This window comes from Protomyctophum bolini (assembly GCF_963924005.1).
Source record: "Protomyctophum bolini genome assembly, chromosome: 12".
Taxonomy (NCBI): Eukaryota; Metazoa; Chordata; class Actinopteri; order Myctophiformes; family Myctophidae; genus Protomyctophum; species Protomyctophum bolini.
In genome coordinates this window covers 17929379-17947776 of record NC_137873.1, presented here as the reverse complement: position 1 = coordinate 17947776, position 18398 = coordinate 17929379, and the positions used below count along the sequence as shown (strand labels likewise).

The 18398-nt window shown below is 41.1% G+C and overlaps 2 protein-coding genes across 2 annotated transcripts; both read right to left on the bottom strand.

The window, feature by feature from the left end:
* Window positions 1–2318, bottom strand: LOC308326124 (regulator of G-protein signaling 21-like; the record flags this gene model as incomplete). The annotated part of the gene is made up of 4 exons (XM_080778931.1): window positions 1–401; window positions 899–1065; window positions 1818–1878; window positions 2244–2318. Coding segments are annotated over 4 exons (480 nt in total), but the record flags the coding sequence as incomplete, so codon positions are not given.
* Window positions 2319–9000: 6682 nt separating this feature from the next.
* Window positions 9001–17998, bottom strand: rgs18 (regulator of G protein signaling 18). The gene is made up of 5 exons (XM_080777300.1): window positions 17814–17998; window positions 17198–17302; window positions 16662–16723; window positions 13702–13868; window positions 9001–10576 (listed from the first exon to the last, which is right to left on the bottom strand). The coding sequence occupies exons 1-5, from the start codon at window positions 17933–17935 to the stop codon at window positions 10328–10330; spliced, it is 705 nt and encodes a 234-aa protein (XP_080633426.1). The 5' UTR covers window positions 17936–17998; the 3' UTR covers window positions 9001–10327.
* Window positions 17999–18398: the final 400 nt, after the last annotated feature.

Sequence of the window (18398 nt, the reverse complement as noted above, 5' to 3'; positions counted from 1 at the left end):
AAATTATTTAGTTTTGGGTTTGAGATGCTAATTCTCATCTAATGGTGGTCGTGGTGACCGTGGCTCAAATGCCGAATGAATAATGGCCCTTGATATGAAAAGGGTTGAAAACCACTGATCTAATACATGTCAAACTGTGGGTCCTTCAAATGAGAATCACTGGTATAATGGTATAAAGTAGACATTGTGAGAGGAGTCAGCGAGCCTGTTTAAGAGCCAGACATTCACCTTGCCTCGGCTCTCCTCAGGAGGCTCTGGTAGACCTCGGACTTGAGGAAGCGTGGGTAACAATCTCGGGCCATCAGGCTGTAGATGAGCTTCTGTGCCGTGTCGAACGACGTCAAGGTCGGCTGGGAGATGTTTTTGGTTATGTTCTCTCTGGTGCAACAGTCGATGTTGATCTGTATTGAAGAAAAACAACAACACATACAAGTCCAACCACTCATCTCAACCAGCTCTCTCCTTATTGTTAACCACTTAAGCCCTATAGCCTAGGCGGCATAGCATTTTTGGGTTTCAGATCCGGTCGGGAGCGGACAGAACTTATGTCATGCTGTAGTCACTGGTTTGTATATACATCAGGCTGGAACCAAATAATTCCCTGCATCATCATTTTAGGGCCTATACCCAATAAAACCCTTGATGCGGCATAGTTTAGCATATCCGTGGCCTAGACCGGATCACCCAGGACATTTTGGAACACAGACCAGGCTTTCCGCTGAGGTGGAAAGTCTGGTGATGCGAGGTTACTTAAGCCTTATTGCAAAATAAATTTGAGACAATGGCCGATCTGCAAACATGTCATGATGGGACACATTTAGATCTTCTGGTTTTTGTTCCTACAAGACTTGGTTGTTACTGTTTAAGGAGTAAAATAATGTGGGTACTGTATGTTTACCTGTCTGGGAGCCTCTGTTTGGACAAACTCTGAGTAGATCCTGTTTGCAGTGGAGATCATCTCTGGGATTGTCTTGATCTTCTTGTAATCTTCACAGGCCAGCCAGAAGAGGATGTTCTCCTCACTGTACTCTGACTTCAGGAACTCACGGAGGGCTATCTGGCCAGCTGCAGTCAGACCACACATGAGGAGAAGCAGAATCCCAATCAGAAATTATTTTATTGTCACACCTTATCCACTTAAACCCTGAGTCTATACTTAGTTAAATGAACTGTGCATGTTCTGCTCTTGTTTCATTCTACATCAACATTTTCGCGAAAAATAGATATATAATGCATAGCACTGTGACACATTGTGATCTTGTAGAAGACAAGCCCTTCAAGTGGTTACAAATATAGGCTATACAGTAAAAGAATAAAGGGCTCCTCAGACTTGCAGTTCAATAATAAAAATAAAAAAACACAACAACAGCACCCTCACTATAGAAAAGGGCATCAACACCTAATAAAAACTAGTGAATTAAACATACAATGTTGTTTATTTTAAGTGGTAGTGAGATAGTGATTGTACAGAATAATAGCTTCTGCGTATTCTACCAGTCAACTTGATTGAGCAGGTCTTTTGAGCAGCCTTGCGTTTGACAAGAGAAAATCAGTTCTCCCCCAAAGTACAAATGTAAACACTTAAACCATATTATTATTTTGTTGACCAGGGTCCTCCAGCGGCCTGTACTTTGTTGACCAGGGTCCTCCAGCGGCCTGTACCCCCCCCCCCCTCTAAACAAAAACTCTTTACTGAGAATATCCCATTTACAAGCGTTGCTGTGATCTTTTAGATCTGTTATTTATGCCAAATGTTTGCCTATTTTCACCAAATGTTCTATTATGAGTTATGACTAGGGACACTAAAATGTCCTCACCTTTACAGCCGAGGACCTTGTCCACAGATTCACTCCATGTCTCAACGTCATCAAGGGGATCCTTGGGAAAGCAACACAATCTACCCTTGAAAAGAGCATCAAGATCTATCACCAGTCCAATTATTAGTGAAATGCACCCTGGTTCATATAAAATATTGCAGCATGCTGACTCGTAAATCATTTCAAATAATCATGCCATCTATAATTAATTAATTTGTATATAAATATTGTATTATTTAATGCAATTGGTTCTTAAGGAGCCACTTTTAAGATCTATGCTATTCTATGATTTAGTGTGCGATACGAAGATGAGACTTACAACGAGCGCAAGACTCCCTGGTGTTTTCCACATTGCTGCTGTTTAAGCTGAATCCTGATGAAAATTATTTAAAAAAACGCCCTTGAATCAAATAAGAAGGAACTCACTTTATTGCCATTGTATGTGTCCTCTGAGGCGAAAGAGAATAATGGTCCTTCAAGGGTCAAGATCAGCTGGTGATTGTTTGGATATTAGGGAGTCAAGTGACTGAACAACATCTAAATGATGCTTTCCTCCACATGAATGGAATATATGGAAATCAGTATGCAAAGTGTTGTTGATGGGAGAGACGGGGCATCCCTGCATGGAAACGCCTGGGAGACGGCTTGCTTTTTTTGTCCAACCGAACATTATTATGAGTATTAAATTATGAGTATGAATAAGGTAAACTAAGGTTGAGTTTTTGTATGCTTCAAAGCAAACACTGTAGGCCTATACTTAAAGGCGAGGTGTTTTTCATGTATCAGAGCATCAGAATATCTTTGTCCGTAAACAGTAAAGTAAGTAGTAAATAATGTTTTTGAGTTATATTAGACGTTCAAGGTCAAGATGACACATCGTGATATGGGACGGCATCAAGCGGGAGACACGGAGAAATAGATTTGACGATTAAAAAGATTGAAAAAATGAATGGTTATAAAACCACAGAGAGATCCTGACCATAAACAAATACGTTGACGAGGACAAGGCCCTACATCCTGTAATTTGCATATCTGCTGTCTCCATGATTTATCAGTGCCAGATGTGGTTATTATGCTCAGATGTGGTTATTGCAGGTGATCTCAGACAACAGGCCTGGGGACCGGGTCCTTGAGGGGCTTCCAGGGGATACCCAGCAAAACAACACAGTATCAAAATCAGTTTAGCCACTATTCAAAAATAGCCATATTGAACAGTTTTACAATTGTAACGTCTTTTCTTATGAGAATCCCTGACACAACATATTTTAATAGTATGTGGACAAATATGTATTAATTTGTGGGTTTTGACATGAAAATGTTGGAGAACCACTGCAATACACAATTGGCCCCTTTTCCACCGGGGTTGAACCGGTTCCATTCTTTCCCCCCCTAAATTTGGAACTAAATTAATTGGGTCAGATCTCTAAAAGTCGGTTTGGAACTCGAACCAAAATCTTCTTGCTCTGAAGTGGGAACAAAAGTGGGCATGTCACTTTTCTGAATAGTCTATTCAGGTTGGAAGACGCAGATGTGATGTAAACCATCATACAAAATAAAGAATGGAACCAGTTCTAGAACCAAAGTTATTTTGGTGGAAAAGATATGGGCCAATCTAATTCATAAACAAGTCAAACTGAGGTGCACACGAGGCCTTTGATTTGGACCACTGAAAGATCTCTGTGTGCTTTAAATTGAGATGTTTGCAGTCAAAGATTCAGTTGTTAGTAAAAAGATAAAGGCTGTGTTGTACTTTCTCAGACTTTATACCGACAAGGTCACTTAAAATGGTTATTTTATGAAAAATACTTTTTAACCACTTTTTAACCAGTCTATTTTTACCGTCATACGACGGTATCCGATCTACAATTGCGCTATGTAGATGTGCTATTTGTTATAGAAAATCTAAATAGAAATCATATAGTCATTGTGTTATACAGATGCCAGGTTGAATGTGGTCACACTGTCATAATTAGTCCCTGTTCTGACATTTTGGGTACTGTCCCTGCCCCTGTTCTACACATTGTTGGGTACAGTACAATTAGAATACAGCGGTGGTAAATAAGTACATTTACTCAAATAGAGTATTTAGTTACAATGTTGAGATACCGCAATATTTATTTGACCACTTTATAGTTAGTTTGCATATTTTAATTATTGCAAACCCCATTTTATACTCCAGCGATTCGACAATTGCTGACCCACAAGCTCACCAGCTAGTAGATCATGCTATTAAAAGAAATGTTTGGAAAATGTTAGTACTTTTACTATCTACAAGCTCATTGTGCGTTTGTAGATTTGTTTTGCGTCGAGTTTTGCTGTAGAGGGGAAGGAGGGGGCCAAGAAAGTACAGAATCCTGGGGGACTGCAGGTTTAAGTTGTTAAGTAAAAGTATTACCAACAATGTATACATACTATATTACAAGTAAAAGTCCTGAATTCCAAATGTTACTTGTGTAAACTACAAAAGTAGGCTATATCAAAATATACAATCATAATTGGTCTGTAATTATTAATACATTAATGTGCTCTTGGTAAAGGTGAGGCTGAGTTTAATAAATGTATGTGCTGCTGGACAGATTAACCTACAAGAATAGCTCATTATTCATCAGTGTATATGTACGTTTTGTATTTGTAATTTGTATTATGCAAAGTAACTAAATATTCTGAGTTAACTTTCGCCCACCGTTTTCAGAGTTAACCACTTTCACCCCAGTATCCGTACAATCTGGGAAAACCTTTGCAGAAAAGAGCAGATCTACAAGCTCACGTTGCACACACGCACGCACGCACACACGCAAGCACTCACTCACGCACGCACACATGCACGCACACATGCACGCACGCACGCACACACACACACACACACACACACACACACACACACACACACACACACACACACACACACACACACACACACACACACACACACACACACACACACATCACACACACGTGTCACACACACACACACACACACACACACACACACACACACAGAATATGTAAATATTGGCAGGTGATGGAACACACCCATGCCAGTGCTATTTGCATGTGTTCAGACTGTTCAGGTCTGCTCATTTGTTTTTCAAAAATAAAGGATTTGGCTGCATGGGTCCAGCCATGGAGTGGAAGTTGCAGATCGATGTTCTGTTTTCTTTGTGATCACAACCCGACATTCCTTTTTGGGGAAAATTGTCAAACATTTGGAACATTTGGAAAAAAATATTTGTCAAATTTATTAAAAAAATGTTCAAAACAGAACACGATTTGACGGGTTGTGAGCTTGTAGATGGGCTATTTTCGCCATTTGTCGTATATTATGAAGTAGGGCTTAAAGGAGAACTTCACCCTTTTTTAACCCTCTTCATAATTGGTCCTCTTGCTCATTATAATATAAGATGGCACCATTTCTGTCTACTCACTCTGTGTCACCGAGGAGGACCAGTTAAGAAACCTGGCAACCAATGACATCATCGTTATACAGTTTTGGTCATTTTGAACAAGATGCAATGGCTTCTATATTTCAGCATGCTAACTTACCAGGAAGAGAAAGGCTGTCGTTTGTCTTAACTTGGAATCCCTATCGATGATGTCACTGTAGAGGACAGGTTTCTGAACTGTCCACAGCCCACCTCTGAGACACAGAGCAAGTAGACAGAAATTGTGACATCTTATAATTTAGGCATTTAGCAGACGCTCTTAATCCAGAGCGATTTACACTAAGCAAGAACAAAAAACATGCGGTAATACATCAAAAGTTTCAAAACATAAAAAAGTCATCATGAATCCTACGTAAGTTAGATTATTTTTCCCTGGAGTGTTTCCTTGTCAAATTGAGGGGCTTTAATTGGGTTAAAAAATGTATAGCCTTTTATTTAAACTATAATTATCTGTGAATTCAGGGCTTCACAAATAAACGTGACATTAAACTAGCCAATTTAGGTGCTATATACCGTAGGTAGCAACTGCACTGCACTGCAAGTGCAAGGCATCAGGGTGCAGTTATCCAGAGCGGCCACTGTGTGGTGCTGTAGGTTCTCCACGGATCAACCAAGGGTTATTCATGATTCGGAACCCATTCCATACATAATTCCAAGCATTAGTTTTGCACGAAAAACACTCCTTGGTGAACTCATCACATTTGTGATGTTCTTGTAGGTCTGCCTATTATCTGCTCTTCTCTGCCAAGTGAAAATAACCAGGGCATTAGCAGAGAAGAGAAGATAATAGGCAGACCTACAAGAACATCACAAATGTGATGAGGTCACCAAGGAGTGTTTTTCGTGCAAAACTAATGCTTGGAATGGGTTTCCGAATCATGAATAACCCTTAGTTTGACATGTCACATGCTACATAGCATAATTCAAATGTGGAATGTTTGCCTTATATAGGTTTTCAATGGTACCCCAACATTCAACCCCTGAATTTACCTTGATCCAAAATGTATAATAATCCATTTTTATTTGGATGACCGTAAGGATTAGACAAAATCTTGAACGATTACTATTGCAATTTATTTTGTGGCACGTCCCTTTTTAGCTTAGAATCTAAGCTAAAAAGGGACGTGCCACAAAAGGCCAGTCAATCTAAGCCTTAGATTGACTGTCCTATCACTGCAACCGAGAACAAACGCCTGGCCTACACATGGCAACTGACCTTCATTTAATGAACACAATGTGCTGCAGGTTGACTGTGAGCTAGAGCATTGGTTCCAAAAGTGGGTTCCGGGGACCCCTAGGGGTACTTGAGGGAGTTCCAGGGGGTACCTAGCTCAATTAGAGATAGTTAGGAACCAAATAGACCCTTATGGGTCTGTAACTCAGAGAGTGTACAAATGGAACCATAAATGGACCCTTATGGGTCCATTTGGTTGGATTTATAGAAATTCCATTAAATCGGGGGTCCCTGGCCTAATACATGTTGATTTGGGGGTCCTTGACACGAAAAAGTTTGGAAACCACTGAGCTAGAGGAGCCAGAAATGTCACCCGGGCTCTGACAGCACTGGGTTCCAGTCTGATTGGCTGCGTTCCCTGCCATTCTGCAACAATAGAACGTGACGTGTTGCAACGCGTTGTGACCTTAGATCCACTCTTTCCACTATCTGACGTACAATGAAGTATAATAGGCTTCAAGCGGTTAAATGACCATTTGTGAAAGAAAATCTTTACAAATGACCACTGTTAAGCACTTTATAATGAACCATCTCCCGATCTCCGCCAACACTGTTACATCCCGAGGAGAGCTCATTTGAAGTACTCTTTGTCTCTCTGAATGCATAGCTCTGAATTAAAAAGAAGGAATTTTGATTAATGGCTGCCCTCTTTAACTCCTGGCTGATAGCAGAGGCTTTCAGCATACACTTGCAGATTTAAACACCACTGTGGAATGGAAAATGGAAAAAAGAATGAGTGGGGGGTTTGGGCGGAAACTCTGGCAGCAGATTCTTAGCAGGAAACTAATCTCTAGCTGCGAAGAGTCTGGCAAGCCAATGGAGCATGTGCCTTCTTTGTTATCACCGCTTTTGTTTTGCTTTCGCCTCCTTTCAGACCGTTCCTGTGAGGAGAGATCAGGCACCGGCGTCTTCAGTGGCCTCTGCAGCGTTGTCACGTCATTAATGTGAACAAGGTATGCTAAGCATGTTTTGGGGAAATGACAGACTTGGACCGAGATGAACTCCAAAGGCCACTGGAGCCTATGACAGGTGTGGTGCTGATCTAAACCGAGCCCTGTGTGTGTGCGTGTGCGTGTGTGTGTGTGTGTGTGTGTGTGTGTGTGTGTGTGTGTGTTGTTATATACCTGGCCTAGGGCCTAGCCAAGTATACAACAAAAAACAGGGGAGACGCAGTATTCAAAAGCAATATTAAATTATTAAGTAATCAAAAATAAGGATATCAAAACAAATCAGGAGCAAATAGATTAGGTGTGAAAGTCAGTTGTCAGTAGTGTAGTGCATGTATGCATGAGTGGAAGGTATGGCATTGGGTGCATGTTGAATGTATTAACAAAAGTGTTGGGGAAGGTGCATAGTGGGAGAAGTGCAAGAGCGCACTGAATACAACAGAGCTGAGGAAGGGACTGGGGAGACAGGCTTTTATACAGGGCGTCGGCACCGGGCCCAGGTGCCGCCGCTTGACTGATTGTCATGACATCACATTACTGCTCCCCAATCCACTGCAAGATAAGGAGAACAGAAATTAGGACAGCAAAGTAAAGAAACCATAAACTATCCAAAGTTTACTATAAATATAATAAGCTACACAGGACCACCTAATATAAGATACTAATGAAAAGCTAGAATCTGTAACTTGGAAATGCATATGAGGGTATACTCCATATATGGGAATTTATGTATTTACCAATATTTTTTGTGAATCTTCTGAACGGACCGGCTTCCCACTCAGCACATAGGCCTACACTACCTCGGTTCTTTGACGATATACGCACGCATGTTTGAAGTCAATCGCTCACTCACTCACTCACTCACACACACACACACACACACACACACACACACACACACACACACACACACACACACACACACACTCATGACTCACTCACTCACTCATGACTCACTCACTCACTCACTCACACTCATGACTCACTCACTCACTCACTCACTGCCCCCGCTGCCACCCTTAGAACTCCATATATGGAACTGACCTATTCTGACATTCCACATCGATCTGACCTCATCAAACCCTGTATACTCAAGACAAGCTCCATATATGGCCAGTACAGAATTAATTCCATATGTTGATCTGACCCCCCTTGCCAAAGCGCCAGCGCTCGCCCAGCAGTCTGCTGTCACCCAGGCAGATGCTTCTCGCCCTCAGGCGTCTTACTGGTAGATCTGCTATTTGGGATGAGGAACACCATCATTCGGTGAAGTATGAGGCTTCAACTCACTCACACGTTGAAATGATTACACATGCATTTGTCTTTGTAAGAAATATGGGGTGCACACTCTAATAGCATGAATATTTCTGTCCCGGAATGGTGGCCCTCGGTTCATGAGGTATTAATTGTTCTGGGGTTTATTGGAGAGTTTCAAATTCTTTTATGTCTGGCCATGTGGGATAATTTTGCAATATTATCGCTCCCATCTATCACATTTAATATTATTCATCTGAGATAATTGATGATACCAAGGAGATTGATGCAAAAAGCCTTTTTACAATACAATCTTTATTGCAATAATTATTCCACAGATTCTATTATTTACAATTTACAACAGCAAGCCCACAGTACAGTACACGGTCATTACAAAAACATAAATTATTGAGTTACAGTGTTGGCACACTGAAAAACAATAACAAATGAGGATTTAGTTTCATATTAGTATTCAAACAGGATATATTTGTTTCACTAGTAAAGGAATAATATTAATTGATAACAGAAATATATTATAATCTCTCCCCGGATGTCTCATTAAAAAGATGCAATAAGCTGGAGTCACTGTTGCTGCAGTCTGAGTCCAGAGCAAACTTAGGCGTTCATATAATCATGAATCTATTTTAATGGGGTATCATATTAAGTGGTGAAACACACATCACAAAGATTAATGCTCTATTCAGGTCTATCGCTGGGCTGGGAGTCGAGGCAGCTGGTTTCAGACGACCTTTGAACCCAGCCACGGTATAAGTGTTCTCATATGGACCATGTGTTAAGTAAGGCTAGTGGTTCTCAACGTGGGGTTCAGGGACCCCCAGGGTTCCTTGAGGGGGGTTTCCCAAAGGACCCCTTACAGGTCTGTAACACATTTGGGTTCAATTTGTACATGCTCAGAGTTATGGGAGTCCTTGCAATTAAAACTGCGGCAAGGTATGCATTTGTAGGTTGCACGTGGTGTCATAGATCGCTTGTAGATCGGCTATTTTTGGCACGCAACTAAGTGTAGATGTAGCTTATGCACTTAAACCCTATATGTTTGACCCGAGTCCCTCAGAGCTCTAGTGTATTTTCAGTTTTCTGTTATTGTGGGGAAATCTTTCGCTGAAAATAGCACAAGCTCGCTGCGAACAAAACCTGTATGTGCGTCTCCCAAAGATGGGTTCTATTTTGGAGCATTGACGCGTGGCACACGCCATCCAAGGTGAGTCAGAGCAACGCGGAAGGGTTTCTTGACGCGCATCAGCGATGCTGTCAATGTCTCATGGCCTTACATTCCTCAATGGAAGAGTATAGAGAGACTATCTCCAACCACTGCAGATGTGCTATATTAACATACTCTACCTACCATACAGATTGGTTGAAATAGAAATGTATTAATTAATTACGCTTTAATATCAAGCTTCAAGTAGTCTGATTATGTTTAAGTCTTTTGTGTGTGTTTGTGCACCTAGAAAACGCATATTTGCATATTTGAAGGCATACAATGTTTTTTGTATTAGAGTAGTGGTCACCCACCTTTACTTCTTACATTGTTAGTATAGTTAAAAAAAAATGCTTACATGGCTGCCACACAGCCTTCAGCCTTTTATTATGACAGCAAAGCTGCCTCTACTATCGGCCGGACGTTTCCTCCCCTCTCTCGTTGAACACGCAGGAGCGCGACCTCCTGCGCATCATGGTGGCCCCCGCCGCCCTCCTCCTGCTGGTGAGGCGCAGATACAGGTCAGACTTGAGGAACCTGGGGTAGCAGTCCTTCTTCATCAGGCCGTACACTTTGCTCTGGGCGCTGTCGAAGCAGCTGCTCGTGGGCTGGCCCATGTTTTTCTGGATGGCCACCTTGGTGCAGTGGTCGATGTTCACCTGATGGTGAGAGAGAGAGAGAGTGCAACGCAATCAAAGGTCACAACTACGACGACAACGCAGAGAAAGATCCAGTTACTAATTATATCTGACAGAATGTAGGCATATTTATTTATTTATTCAACGTGGAAGTTATTGCATCTACAGTATGTTCTAGTGATCAGGGTACATGGGTGTTTACAAAGCTAAAATGCAATAGTCCTAGGCCACTTTAGCACCAATATTTGCTGCCATCTAAAGATTAGAAATCACCTAGGCTGAAATTGGTGTCAATGAGGTTTGACATGATCACATTGGCACACCTTACACTTACACACCAATTATTAATAATTGCATTAGCTGCAGTTGTTTTGCTTTACATCACAGTATACTGTACATGACAAAGTTCAGTCTAGAACTTGAGATGATTTTTAACCTTTAGATGGCAGCAAACTCATGTACCGAGGGCTTGGTTCCCCTTTGATATAGAACACATTGTAATATCAACTAGCAACAGTGTGAAACGGTTAAATGAACTGCCTAGTTTTGCAGAAATGTCGACAGTATCAATGGTACCCATGGTTTGACTACACCTTATGCTCCAGAAAGAATGCTCAGAAACTAAAGCATTTTGGGCAATGATGGGCATACAATATCAAACAATTAAATCTATAAAATAACATCCAATTCATTATCAACTGAACTAATCCAACAAATCACAGATCAATCAATACATTTTTTTCAATTTCATTTAATTCAAAGATCGGCCCTATAAAACATTAGCATTAGGGAAGCTATTTAAATAGCCGACAGCACCAAATATATTCAAAGCGGCAATGCAGTGATGAGATATTCATGTTTATTCAAAGCCACTACCCCTCCCCTCTGTGGAAGTCTGTATAATCTGCAATTTTACTGTCATTTGCATTTTGATCTTCTTGGAAATCACTTGAGCTGGCGTGCGCTTTCATGTCACTGTAATAATATGTTGCTATTGTGTATTTTTTCATATTCACATGCGTGGGTGGCTGGCTGAGAATGTACTTCCACTTCTGCAGCCACGTTCTGCAAAACCAACCTGTGGTCCAACGGTTACCTCTCTGAGAGACCCTGAGAGCACTTGCTCAGTAGCCTACTCTAGTGCACTGGTTCTCAACAGGGGGGATGTTTGTGTATGTACTGTGTGTGTGTGTGTGTGTGTGTGTGTGTGTGTGTGTGTGTGTGTGTGTGTGTGTGTGTGTGTGTGTGGGGGGGGGGGGGGTCTGTCCCCAGTTCTATAATATATATATGATATAATTTGTTTGCAGAAACTGCAAACGAAACGACTCGCCTCACTTTGACCAAGACCAGAGTGACCAAGACCAGAGTAGCCTACGCCAGTGGTTCTCCGACTGACCCTTAACCCCCCACCAACACCCCCATTTGAACTTTTTTGTGCGAAATCATAAGAGAAGACTTTAACACTTTTTACTGGATTCAAATGTCCTCTTGGAATGTGTTTATTTTGCTTGATGTTCCATGCACATTGAATTGCCTTGTTGCTGAAAAGAGTGATGCAAATAAACTTGACTTGCCTTCCACAATGTGTCACATCGCATTGTGAACTTGTAGATCAGCTATTTTCGAGGTCAAAATCCCAAATGGGGAAAAGGTGTCTGTTCCTCATTTAGCTGGGTATGCTACCCACTGGAAACTAATAAAGGACCCCTTCCACGGGTCCCCGGACCCCACCTTGAGAACCATTGGTCTACACTTCCCATGACCGCTAAGCCAAAAATAGCGGATGTACAGTATGCTTGTCGAGGGGCTGTTAGCGGCGAGCACAACCGCCGTACGACACACAGTACCGTATATGGATTAAAGCATGAAAGGTCAGCCTGCAGGTGGTTAATGACCATACAACTCATCCACAACCTCTGTTGTTCCTCCAGACAATAATAACACATAATACTTCACTGACCCGCCACGACAAATAGAGCCCAGCCTTCAGTAGCTATAGTGCAGTTATCTGCCCCTTTTTTAAACTTATATAATCAATATTACTTATGCAACAGCCTTCCATGTACTATCCTGGCCGTGTGCTCAGCAGTCCCCTGACTGTCACCCTGGATAATGGTCATCATTTATCAGGACTATACACAGTGAAACCCTCGGTGTTATGTGATCTCTCTGAGTATAAAAATGACCGTCGTGGTTCTTTTTCGGCACTCATGCTAAATTGATTGAACCGCTGTACTCAGCTAATCATTACTTATACATTACTATTAACATCCATTTTACATTAGTTCTTCAATATTAACGATGTAATCTGTAACTTTTATGTCGTATACCCAGGTTCTGAACCCGGGTGCCCTGCCTGTGTTGAGCTAATACAGATAGTCTATTTGAGCAGAGGATGTGATGTTGAGCTTCATGCAATACCACTTGTCAACCAGTAGTGGTCCTACAATAGAGGAGCAGGGAGACCAACTACAACCACAGTGGTCGTGTTAGTGGTTCTCAAAGTGGGGTCCTTGAGGGGGTTCTATAGGTCTCCTTCTAAATGTTTGCATTAGGAACCAAATGGACCAAATATGGGTCTCTAACTCCGAGAGCATACAAATGGGACGAAATATAATCTCAAGAGTTAAATGAAAATTGAGGATTGGATTGTTCAGCGTAGATTGGAGTCCTGGAGATGAAACAAAATCGTATAAATTGGGGGAATACATACTGTATGACATTTGAAGTACATTGGTTAGTTCCCCGAGATACACTGGTCTGGTCACTCACTCACTCACTCACTCACTCAGTGAAACAGAGATTGTTTAAAATTTTAGATAGATGAAGGAGGTGCCATGTCTAGTGTCCAATCCAGTCCTCTGTCTGCTTTATCAATCAGTAGATGTCCTAACCCAACACCATATTTCAAGATTAAGGAGACCACAGCCACCGCAGACTTACTAGTTATTTTGTATTGATATACTGTACTCTACCATAAAGATTGGTCAACATACCATTATTAACTAACTTGTCATGTTCACATCAACCACAAGTCAGGTGTGAACCTCACTATTTGTGTTTGATACTGTTGTACCTCCTTGGGGGAGTTGGCCTCGATGAAGACGGTGTACATCTGCTTGGCTCATACTGTACTCATACTGTACCTCTTTGGGGGAATTGGCTTCGATGAAGACGGCGTACATCTGCTTGGCTTTGGAGAGCAGCTTGGTTTCTGCGTCGATGCTCTTGAACTCTTCACAGGCCAGCCAGAACTCTATGTTCTCCTCGCTGAACTCTGTGCGGAGGAACTGAGAGAAGGTATCCACGCCATCTAGACCGGACAGAAAGGGAAGAGAGATAAAACATCACGTGGATTTCACTAATTCACAATCATGACACTGTCTATTAAAGATATAGACCAGTGGTTCCCTGGGGGGGATCACCAAATTATGTTGGGGACCCCAGATGATTAGCTTACAGGGATAGTTCACCCCCAAAACGACTTATTTTTTTTCTATCAATTAGGCTACTCACCACATGGGATCTTGAATTCATGGATATTTTTTAGTTTTTGCTAAGCCAATCATTTGATGACCAACAGTGGTTCCCTATTGGAAACATCTCTCCTTTGTCTCCATAGGGTTAGGGAACTATAGCCATAGTGAACTACCACTTTAATGTGCAATATTGCTTTCTCACTCAACAATAAACAAACTAACATACCGTATAGTGTATACAGGGTCTGCACATTTGAAAAGTTACAATTTAATGAGTTTTAAGATCTTTTTAATAACAAAATGATCAAATAGTATGTAAGAAAGAGGCCAACATTGCGAAAATAGCCGATCTACAAGATCACAACACTGTGGGTACTAACCCTAACCCCTTATCCCTAAACTTCTTTGCCTTTTTTGTTTTGCTATTTTGCAAAACATTTTTGAATAGTTAAAATGGCCAGTCTACAAGCTCACAACGTGTCAATGTAGATTGGCTAGTTGAACTATTCAAAAATGGTTTTCAAAATAGTTTAGGGATAAGGGGTTTAGCGGTGATGAAAATGGAGCCCTACTCTCTGCTCATAAAGAATGGTCTGTGACTCACGAATGGGTCCTGAGCCATGGGAGACACTGCCCTAGTCTACGGTGTGTTGATCAGCACTGCAAGAGGACCGCCTTGAAAACATAATGTCATGCATCTCAAGGGCTTTATCCCAGTCTAATTACCCACATCAACCTTATAGCGTCCAAATTCAAAGAGATTTGATGTAGAGGGAAATAAAGACGGAACAATTTTAGACCGCTGCAGGAACTCTAGTCAATGACATGCAGTACTGTATGGGGTTTAAGTATTTATATTTAAATACAATATTCTTGTAGACAGACAGACAGACAGACAGGGTCTGCACTGAGTCATAACAAGCTATAGATTCTATAGGCACCCTTTCAACTGCCTCACATACTCACACACAGAGCTGCTATAATTTAACATGCTGTCAGCTATTGTTCTACCACAGTGAAATAATCTCACAGGGTCTCTGTGGAGGGATATTTGAAGCCCTTTTAAGATAAATGTTGGCTAATTACAGCCGTATACAGGAGAGTAAAACAAAGTAGAAGTAAGTTTAATTAAAGAGTTTATAGTTTCGATAAATAGCTGAAAGACAAAACCCGAAAGAATAAAAGTGTATGAAAGTGTATAAGAGGTTTACTAAAAATTATAGGGGAAGTCGAGGAAGTTTGCTTGGGAGAATAGTGCATGCACGCGTCGGTATGATAAAGAGCGCATGGATGAATGTTCACTGTTCAGAGAGAATAGAAAGAGGGAGAATTATAGAGTAATTAAGGTAAAATGTCAAATGGTTTGGTTCATCAGACAGGCTCTCACTGAATATTGGAAATGTGCTCAAGGATGTAGGAATCCAAATAAGTGGAAAATCGAACTTTGTCAGGCAGACGACTGCATGTTTTCTTTTATATAGTTCAGGGATCCTTGGGGTTTCAGGGGTCCCCGGCTAAAGGAACAGTTTAACCCCACTTTAACATTTACATTTTTGAAAACCTTTATCAACTTTGACATGAAAGGGTTTGAGAACCACTGTAGGGTGTATGCAGATTTCATTGAATAATGTGCACACCCCAGTGCATCCATGCAGCTATCCACGTTTTTCCCCGCCAACGTACTGGGGCTCCTTGTGTCTGTGCTTTGCTTCCTTCAGGCCGTGTTGCCATGTCTGCTTATTATAAGCAACCTTTGACTTGTTATTTCTGTAAAGTCACTATGCACTCTAAACTAAGTGTATAGTAGTTGCTTATTTGGGCTTGCTTCCACATTTCATCACATCAAGGAATCCCAGATTAATTATGTAATTGTCCACAGACATCCATCTGAACATATTTTGTAATTATTTTATTAAAATGTTTAAAAAATATTCAAAGTATTTTGATTTATTCTCAATGTGTTTTTAAATAACGGATGTACAACCTCATAATGTGTCTGTGAGCTTGTAGATCAGCTAGTTTAATTTGTGCTTGTTTTCATAGACCTGGCCACTTGTTTCTCTTTCAAAACTGGCAACACAGCAAGCGAAAGAGGAACTTATGCACACACACAAACGCAATGCACTATGGGCTGTAAGAAAAAGGTGAATAGTTGTCTTGTTTTTGGAGCATGTTGTTGAGACTCCTAGACAGCTAGATTTAACCCTAATTTATACTTTCGATAATATAAAAAAATAAGGGTGTGCTGATCTACAAGCTCGCAACGTTTCAGGTCACGACATCTTGTGAGCTTGCATATCGGCTATTTTCACTGAATCACTGTTTAAAATGTTCTCACCTTCCCCCCATAACCAAGTCTCCAAAAATAAAAATGTGGCAACGATGATGCTAAACACAGATATATGAGGAAGTTGAAGAGCTTCTGTGTTCCGTCTACTATACAAATATAAAAAAGATGTAGTGAAACTCGTACTGTTTGTTCCCTAGCTTAAACACCCCCCATCAGCACATAACAAACCAGCAGCTTCCATTGCAAATGATATAGAATGCTTGACAGGGAAGCAAACCGCTCCGGACAACTAGTGTGTGACACAGCAAATGGAGAGATTTGGGGGCTTCAATCTAACCTGAATCTTTTAGCAGTTCTTCAAAAGAGTCGCTCCATGTCAAAGCTGCCTCCGGTGAGATACTGCAAAAAGCCAAAGAGATTTTGTGAGTCCGTCCCCAAAGACATCCCTGCACACAACTTTCAATTCCCTTTTCCTGCAGTGTGCAGTGATTCATGGAGTTTAGCTATAGGGTAATGACAGTTAACTGGCAGAAAAACAACAACACTGGTTTGGTACAAAGGTATCAATACTACAATGTAGAAATACTAGTAGTAAAAGTCCTGTATCCAAAATGTTACTTGAGTAAAAGTACTGGCAAAGTATTGGCAACAAAATAAACTTAATTTACCAATAGTAAAAGTACTTGAAATAAAAAGTATAAAATAGGGATCAAGTACAATATTTGACTCTCAGGTGTAGTGGAGTACAAGTATAAAGTATAGAGAAATTAAGTACCTCAAAATTGCACTAAAGTAACCGTACTACGAGAAAAGTCCTTGAGTAACTACTTTCCATCACTGAGTACATAAAAGAAAAGTTGAATGTTGGCTCACTTGTTGGATGCTGTTTTTGTGGTTTTAACTGGACTGACGTTTTCATGAGAGCCTGACTTAGTAAGCAACAGGCTGAATCGGCTCGTCTTCCTGTCAGCTTTGAGCCTGTAACCCAATGGAAACGGAACATTAAGCTTTCCACAGTGCATGTGCAGGCCTGTCTCCACCACAGCGCAAGTCAATCAATAGACTGTTAAAGAATTTCCAGTTTGGTGGAAGACATTTATAAAGTGGCAACCTTCAAAATAAGCCACTCTTAGCTTTCCCTTAAAAAAGGTCATCCAGGAGAAGCACTGTGTTGATAAATAACAGACCCCAGAGAGGTGCAGCAAATAAATCACCTCAAATGACTTTCCACTTTTGACTTTCCACAGGAGACACAGAACGTATACAGACACAGCACTGTAAGGTTATGATTTGATTTGAGATTATATGGCCGCTTAGACAGAATAACGAAGTTACTTTCAGACATAGCTATTGCTGAATATCTTTATATTTCAGAAATGCAGTGCAATGAGAGTACTTGGCTGATTACCCTTCTCCTTCAACTCACAGAAACACTTACAGTAATATCACAGAAAACTATTTGAAAATCATTCAAGCTTGGAAATCATACCTGGTCGTGTCGTCTTTCATTCTCGTTTTCTGCAAGTCCTCTGGACTGAGCTCTTTGAAAAATGCTTCCTCTTTTGGAGCCAAAAAGTTAAATTGAGGAAATAGAAATACCAGTGTCTCCATGCTTCTCTCTCTCTCTCTCTCTCTCTCTCTCTCTCTCTCTCTCTCTCTCTCTCTTTTGTTCTGCTTACGTGAAGGAAGACCACAAATGCCACTGTAGAAGGTCTTAACCCATCAAGCAGCCTCATCTTTCATATAAGCTGCACGTTTCACATATGAGCTCCGCCAGCGTTCTGTCAACTTCCTGTCATGGGGAAACCACTTAGTGTGAAGCATCAGTGACAGAGAACACCCCCCCCCCCCATCTCCCCTCACCAACACACACACACACACACACACACACACACACACACACACACACACCTCCCTCCCAGGTTTTAAACATCCTGATGACTGTGAGCTTTTGGGGGGGTTTCTAAATAAATTCAGCTTCATCCATTTCCAGATAGGCGTTGCGGGTATTGGAGGTTTGAACGTTACCTGGTGCCACGTTCAAACCTAACACACAGTGTGGTTCTCAAACTTT

Coding starts and splice junctions, on each gene's coding strand:
- rgs18 (XM_080777300.1), bottom strand. CDS start 17,935: ATGGAGACACTGGTATTTCTATTTCCTCAATTTAACTTTTTGGCTCCA. Junction 13,869..16,661: donor AGAACTGCTAAAAGATTCAG/GTTAGATTGAAG, acceptor TGTCCGGTCTAG/ATGGCGTGGATACCTTCTCT. Junction 10,577..13,701: donor AAGCCAATTCCCCCAAAGAG/GTACAGTATGAG, acceptor TCTCACCATCAG/GTGAACATCGACCACTGCAC.